Below are 7,630 nucleotides of genomic sequence, written 5' to 3'. Positions count from 1 at the left end.
GTTGAGCATCCAAGGACCAAGCAATCATCACACGAGCACGACACCGAGATTTGTTAACGAGCTTCACCGATATGGCTACATCCCGGGGCCTGACTATGGGCGCTCCTCCTCATGATACCGCTACAATCCGGTCGCCCTGGACACCGGCACATGCCACCGGCTTTCCCTGCGTTCCGATTCTATTATGTTAGCATAGGTTACATCATGTGTCTACCCCGCTATATATGAGAGGCCTAGGATACAAGTGTCCTACTAGGACACGACCCCACATCCTATGTAAACACAATACAACTCATAGTCCAACTGTAACCTACCTTGTATACTATATTCGACACAACTCTAACATTTGCTCCCCACATAAAAGAAGTCTTCGAACCGTCGCATGGGTTTCAGATTGCCCAAGCCTTGAAGGTCGATGATCCACGACAAACCTTCACCCCAAAATGACCTATATTTAGGTACGGAGGAAGTATTTAAGATCCTCATGCACATTATTGTCATTGTCGACTACTCTTTTATCATTAAATCACTCCTCTTCTTTCACCCACTATCTCCACCTCACATATGCGCTTGCTCCCTCTTCCAATGGCGCATCCAGCTCACAATTACCCTATCCACACATACACTTCAAAGTTCAGACTCCATCTCTCTATTCCCCTCATGTAGGTATTTATTAATTGGACTACGAGAAGGTTATCCTTAACCTTTCATGATCCTATTTAAGTGTGAAATGAAATCAAACTATGTTGTTTCTTTTACTCGGAGTGTCAAAAATGAGAAAACAAATGTGCTCCCATTCCACACCTCTAGATCATATATGCCCATACATTGCTAAGCCAGTTGTGTTCAATTAATTTATTTTTAAATGCTCACACGTGCATTGTCTCGATCTAAACAATGTATCGACCACTGTGCCCGAACAACATACCCTCACATTCAAAGACAGAAATAATGTTCTAACATACACTAGAAACAATAGTGTTTCTTGCATATTAACAAAGTTGTACGATGAATACATCAACCACATTGACAATTCAAAACAAAGCGAGTTCTAGGATGCATTGAAATAATTCATATCACATCATATTAGAGAAAAGGGAGGCTCTCCCCGGCTCCATTATCACAGAAACCAATAATCCACATCACATCAGCTCCTAGAGAGCAGTCTGAAAGCCAAATAGCAACTACTATAGTTTTTGTTAACATAAAACCCCCCAAATGGATGGGTCAAGGAAGGGAAATAGTGCACCCGGATGCAACACAATCATCACTACCCTACCGCATCGTCGCAGAGCACATGCACAACACGCCTGGTCTTCAGCGGGGGACCACTTGTCTATGGAGACCGAGCCGAGGATAATGCCAAAGATGATGGTATTTCCATTAGCTAGCCTATGATGTTCTTCTGAACGGGGCCTTGGCAATTATAATGACTTCTCACTTCTCTTGCTCTCTTTGTTAGATCTTATGAAAGGCTACCGAGAGATAGCTGACATGAAGGAATCTGAATTAATGACAGAATGCAAAGCGATAGCTGACATGAAATTTACATATGTTGTCTCATGCCAACAGTATGGAATCCAGAAACGTTCTGGTGATCCTTGTGCACATGATATTTTGAGACTAATGACAACTTAAGTTTCAGTTTGAGACTCGGAAGTCCTGGATATATGTTGCTTTGTGTGGATTATGAATCTTTAATCTGGTCCATTTCTTTGTCATCTACTCCCTCCATTCCTAAATATTTGTCTTTCTAGAGATTTCAACAAGTGACTACATACGGAGCAAAATGAGTGAATCTACACTCCAAAATATGTCTATATACATCCGTATGTGGTAGTCCATTTGAAATCTCTAAAAAGACAAATATTTAGGAACGGAGGGAGTATATGCTAATGCAAACATGCATGCATTCAGTTAGCAGTGCCTTTGCATTTCTATGTGTGGGAAATGTTAGTTGTGCTAGACGACTGGCAGTTTGTCGATATTCTTAATAATCAGTAGCCAATAATGAAAATTGTAATTTTGTTTATTTTATGTCTATCCTAGTCGGTAATTAGTCCATGGTGTTCGGTGTCCAGGTCTATCAAATTTCATTATCATTCAAAACCAGTGCTTGAATGCTAGAAAGTTGCATTTATGAGGGCACATTATTCATAAGTGTCATTATTTGTATTTTAGACACATACTTGTATATACGATATATGATGGTACTGAAATAATAGAAATATATTTGATGGGCAGATATCCATCTTTTCGTGTTGCCTATATTGATGAAGTTGAAGCACCTAGCCAAGATAGAAACAAGAAGACTGATAAAGTTTACTACTCAGTTTTGGTGAAGGCTGCTGTTACAAAATCAGATGATCCTGGACAGAGTCTTGACCAGGTACGGTAAAATTCTCTGTTAATTCAGTATACCTTGGTTAAATTTGCTGCAAGTTATGTTGATTGTGTTTCTCTTTGTTTATTCTTAACTATGCCACTTGATGTGGAAGACGGGGAATAAATTTGAGGAGGCTTTCTGTTATCTAGGCCAAATTGGCATGTGAAAAAGATAATCCTTGTTTTGACAGGGTGAAACTTATTTGTGAGACTGGCTTAAAGCCATCCACATAAGCTATTGTTCATTTCCCATATTGCCCACTAAAGTTTATGTTTACGAGTTTAATCTGTGAAGAAGTCCATTTTATTGCTACCAAGCATCACAATGGTCCTATTTACATCAGGCTTTCTTCCTTGAGATACCTTTGTGTGGTCTCAACTCTCAGTGGTGCAAAATGAGACACTTATTTGCCATCTATCTTTTGTGCATAGGTCATCTACAAGATCAAGCTTCCAGGCAATGCTATTCTAGGTGAGGGAAAGCCAGAAAATCAGAACCATGCAATAATTTTTACTCGTGGCGAATGTCTCCAAACTATAGATATGAACCAGGTACAGCTTGTTGCTCTTGCTGCTTGAAGGAATTATTTCACTTCTCCTTTTCCTTCTTTTCTTCAATGCTATCAATAACAGGAACATTACATGGAGGAGGCTCTGAAAATGAGAAATTTGTTGGAAGAGTTTCTGGAGAAACATGATGGTGTGAGATATCCGTCGATACTTGGAGTAAGGGAGCATATATTTACTGGCAGGTAATCTGGCAGTTTCGTTTAATTAAAATTGCAATTAATTAAATTATATACCTGTGTCACCACTTTGGATTATTTTAACATGTAACTAGTGCACTGTTTCATTTTGCTAATCTGTGGTTTTTCCTCTGGACTTGTGCAGTGTTTCTTCACTTGCCTGGTTCATGTCGAATCAGGAGACGAGTTTTGTGACCATTGGACAGCGTGTGCTTGCCAATCCATTGAGGTATTAATCCTACAGTATCTTCCACACATGCACAGCATGGTATAATCATATTTGTGGTATCTATTAGTTTTGCTTCCATAATCATATTAAATTGTTTGAATTGGCTGTTTGCACTTTTCTTTCTAAATCATGGTACTAACTAAAATTACTGGACACTTCGACAGTTCCTTGAGTCACGACTTTCTGAACACTTCCTTGACAATTTGTTTTTTGAAGAAGTTGATGAGGAGGGGTTCACGCCGAAGGAGGCCGAAGCATTCAAGAAGGTATTCGGGCGGGATCACAAGACACCATTGTTCAAGGATCTTAGTCTCACGGATGAAGCCGTTGTGGATGGTGGCAAATGCATATCTCTTGGAGCTAGGCCAAGTTCTCACCGTGATTTGGAAGACGGCAAGAACGGGATATATCCCGGTTGTGAGTTTCAATCCTTCTTGGAATTGAAGATGTGGCTCGACAACTACTCGGTTACACATTATCGTCCACATAAAGTGGCCAACTCGGATGTTAATGTGCGTTACACGGTCAAATGTGAAGTGCCAACATGTCCATGGATTGTGCATGCAAGGCCATGGAAAGGAGGTCCCACTTGGCGCATAGTGAGTTGTCTACCAACTCACATGTGCCGGCACAAGAATGCGGATGGCAAGCTTGTGCACCAACAACACAGACAACTCACGTCCGAGTTCATTGCTTACAGGCTGTCCAACCAAATATCCACACTTCCAATAATGAGCATCAAGAGTGTCATTGACCTTGTGAAAGCCATCTTTCATTACAAGGTGAAGTACGACAAGGCATGGAAGGCGAAGCAAGCCGCATTCAAGATGTTGTATGGCAATTGGGAGGAAGCATACAACCGACTCCCTAGGTTGTTGTTAGCTATGGCCGCCACAAACCCATGCATGGTTCACGTGGTTGACCCTCATGGGCACCAAACTTTGATTCATAATGGGAGGACCGTCCGAGTATTTGGCCGTGCATTTTGGGCCTTTGAGCAATGCGTGAGGGCTTTTGAGCGTTGTCGGCCCGTCATCGCCATTGATGGCACGTTCTTGACCGGACAATACAAGGGCACTTTATTGGTTGCAATAGCAAGTGATGCCAATAACCGGGTGTTGCCTTCGGCTTCTAGCTACATATGAAAGAAAAAAAACAATGTTAACTTGACAGCAAGCTTGCATTGCTAATGAAGAAATGAGTTGATCACAAAACAGACCAACTACCTGTCGGTACAAGTAGGCAAGAGTCGCTGAACCCCAGCTCCATTTGCTATCAAAAACGGTCAACGCCTTCAGCCACATCCATGGAGCGTTCTTGCCAGTGGAGTCAGGAAACAAAGTCCTCGACACAACGTACCACATATACACACGAGCATGTGTCTGGATCACATCATCAGTGGCATCCGGAGGGCACGTCGCAAAGTTATTTTGAATCCACGTGAAAACAGCTCCAGCTGCTTTCCTTTCCCTCTTCTTCTTCTCTTCTCCCTCCTCTACATCAGCCTCAGCCTCGGTAGGAGCCATACCGATTAGAGCAATCATCTGCTCGTGCCACCCATCAGAATCGGTGCTCATACAGAGAGGCCTCCCGTCGATAGCAAGACCGGCGATCAACGCGACATCCTCGAGCGTCACGGTCATCTCCCCAGTCCGAACATGGAAACTGTGCGTCTCCGGCCTCCATCGATCAACAAGAGCAGACACCAGTGGAGCGTTCAGATTCGGCGTGGACCGGCTGACCAACAGAATCCACGGGAGTAGTCCTGCCTGCTTGATGTACGGTGTGTACCGCTCGTCGTAAGGCATGGCAGGACCAGAGACCCCGTGATACCGAATCTTCAGAGGTTCAAGCTTCTGCAAAAAAAATAATGACAAATCTTAGGGCATGTAAATTTCAACTAAAGGCAAATTTGCAAAAGATTTAGAGTACTCATTATTACCTTATCCTTCTCGCGCATCATGTAGGACCGGTGTTGCACGTCGTAGACATCGTCCAGAAGCCAAACCATCCTTACAATTTCAAACAATAAACATACATGAGTTCATCTCAAATATCGGAAAACACTCAACATCTAATATATATTTAAAAAAAACTCAACATCTCACATATAGCTACAAAACTCAACATCTCATAATTATCTACAAAACTAGGCATCTCATATATATCTAAAAAGATAAACAATCTAGGTTTAACTAACAAGAATCATATACTACCGGATATGACTACACATCCTCCATCACAACACCGAAAGAGTTTCCACCTAACGAATGAACACCGGATATGAACACCGGATATGACTACACATCCTCCATCACAACAAGAATCATATACTACCGGATATGACTACCAATTCTTTTGGTTGCAATGAATGTGTGCTCATTCTGAAACACCGAAAGCCTGCCTTGACCACATTTGAACAATAGCATTGCTGCCTTGTCGGCTCTCTGCATACTTGTAAAACTAAATAAAATTTTGATAGTTGTTTTCAAAGTACTTGCCATTGATGAGAAAAGGATTCCACATTTGAAGGTCAGACCAGGAAATGGCTCCTGAGATGGATGACTTATCATCTCCAATTGCAATATTACATCAAAAAACTTAATCTGGAACACCGAAAGATCCAATCCAAGCAAAACTAAGTTTCCACCTAATCTTGGGCAAATCCCTAAAATTGCAACGATTTTACGGAGGAAAAGAAAGGGAACGGAGGAGTTTACGTACTAGGAAGGATTGGAGATCGAATCCAGGCCTCAAAACTTCAAATCTGAGAGGGGGTGTGGAGGGGGGGGGGATCCGAAGGGGGCGCCGCCGCCGCCGCTCTCTGTGACAACAGAGCAACTGGAAGAACTGCCCGGGAGGGTCTGGCCCGATGCGGGCTAAGTCAACGTGCAGCGCCTAAGACACGGGCGCTGCAATATACACAGTGCGGCGCCTAAGTCTTAGGCGCTGCAGTGCTGTTTGTGGGGCCGCAACTGGATCAGGGTTGCCACGCTGGCAGGATGTGCAACGCCTAAGTGATGGGCGCTGCACAGTAGGGTGCGGTGCCCAGCTGTCGGGCGCCACACGAAAGGGTCAGCAGAGTGAATTTTTTTTGAAAGCAGGTCAATTTGTGAATTGATTTAGGCCTCAGGTCAAATATGTGATTTCTACCTCCCGCTGTTCACGCCCATCGCGTTCCTCGCGTGGTTCCCCTTCGTGTCCGAGTTCCAGACCAGGATGCTCTTCAACCAGGCGTTCAGCAGAGGCCTGCAGATCTCCCGTATCCTCGGCGGGCACAAGAAGGACCGAGCCACCCGGAACAAGGAGTAGGTAGAAAGAAGATCCAGGGCCAGCTCCCGCGGGCTTTGTTCATTCATCTTAGTATCATCGGTGTCACTCGCCCCCGACTCTTCTAGATTCTGCTGCCACGATGGTTCCCCATGCGATTCTAATCCGACTGTTCATTCAGAGATTGGGTGGCTGTGCTATAGGCTACTTAGTAGTGTTCTCTCGTGTAGGTGTAGATTCAGAGCTGTTGAAACTGCGCTTGCTTTATGTACAGACATACTGCTCCTTAGCGTGGCTGCTGGACCTTATGTAGACCTGTAGACTGTAGTGATGTGAGGAAGGATTCTCTGATGCAACATATGCAGGAATTACAATCTCTGGATTAGGTTTCACGAAGAATTTCTTTGAGCTGTCTTGGTTTGATCAATCACGTTGAGTCTTGTCTCCTGCAGTTTGTTTCGGGTCGAGTAAATTTGAGCCCTATGCTTGGCTCAGATCAGAGATCCCTATGTTTCTGCATTGCTCTACTTTGTGACACTCTTATTCTTTGTGTGCTGCACTGCATTTGCATCACGTGTACTGATACCTGAAAACAGAGGAGGCACAGAATGGGAAGGACAAGCTGAAACACGGTAGGGTGGATGGTATCTGGGCAATGTAGATGGTGATTGCTGACCGACTGGATCGCGGTCTATAGCCAGATAGAAGCTCCATTTTTTATGCTGGGTACTCCACCAAGCAAGCTCTGTTAACTCCTCCAAACTCAGATAAAAACCTACTCTTTTTTCCTGACACAAATATTTGTAAGCTCCTTTAGGGCGTTTTCTAAGCGGACCCTCGAACCTCCCTCAAACCTCCGGGCTCCGGTATATGTTCCGACCGCAGTGTCCGGACCATTTTTATCATCCAACGAGGACTCCTTTGTGTCTGCGGAACAGTTCAGAAGTATGGATTCCTGTATCTTAGCAACAAACGTGTATGTACCAAGGGGGGAGTGGGC

General features: G+C 43.7%; 1 protein-coding gene across 1 annotated transcript; it reads left to right on the top strand.

Annotated features, from left to right (window-relative positions):
• The first annotated feature begins 1,253 nt into the window (after positions 1-1,253).
• On the top strand, positions 1,254-6,672 carry LOC119345568 (callose synthase 3-like). The gene is made up of 8 exons (XM_037615593.1): positions 1,254-1,374; positions 1,463-1,634; positions 2,245-2,389; positions 2,818-2,937; positions 3,019-3,137; positions 3,277-3,360; positions 5,787-5,892; positions 6,487-6,672. The coding sequence occupies exons 1-8, from the start codon at positions 1,254-1,256 to the stop codon at positions 6,670-6,672; spliced, it is 1,053 nt and encodes a 350-aa protein (XP_037471490.1).
• Positions 6,673-7,630: the final 958 nt, after the last annotated feature.

This window comes from Triticum dicoccoides, unplaced genomic scaffold, assembly GCF_002162155.2.
Source record: "Triticum dicoccoides isolate Atlit2015 ecotype Zavitan unplaced genomic scaffold, WEW_v2.0 scaffold25169, whole genome shotgun sequence".
Taxonomy (NCBI): domain Eukaryota; kingdom Viridiplantae; phylum Streptophyta; class Magnoliopsida; order Poales; family Poaceae; genus Triticum; species Triticum dicoccoides.
Note: the sequence above shows the minus strand (reverse complement) of the source record. Positions and strands in the feature narration are given on the sequence as shown.

What these genes read in the sequence shown, in the direction of transcription:
- LOC119345568 (XM_037615593.1), top strand. Translation starts at nt 1,254, where the DNA reads ATGCAACACAATCATCACTACCCTACCGCATCGTCGCAGAGCACATGC. An exon ending in GAGCATATATTTACTGGCAG is followed by an intron (nt 3,138 to 3,276) that starts GTAATCTGGCAG and finishes GGACTTGTGCAG; the next exon opens with TGTTTCTTCACTTGCCTGGT. An exon ending in GTGCTTGCCAATCCATTGAG is followed by an intron (nt 3,361 to 5,786) that starts GTATTAATCCTA and finishes TTTGAACAATAG; the next exon opens with CATTGCTGCCTTGTCGGCTC.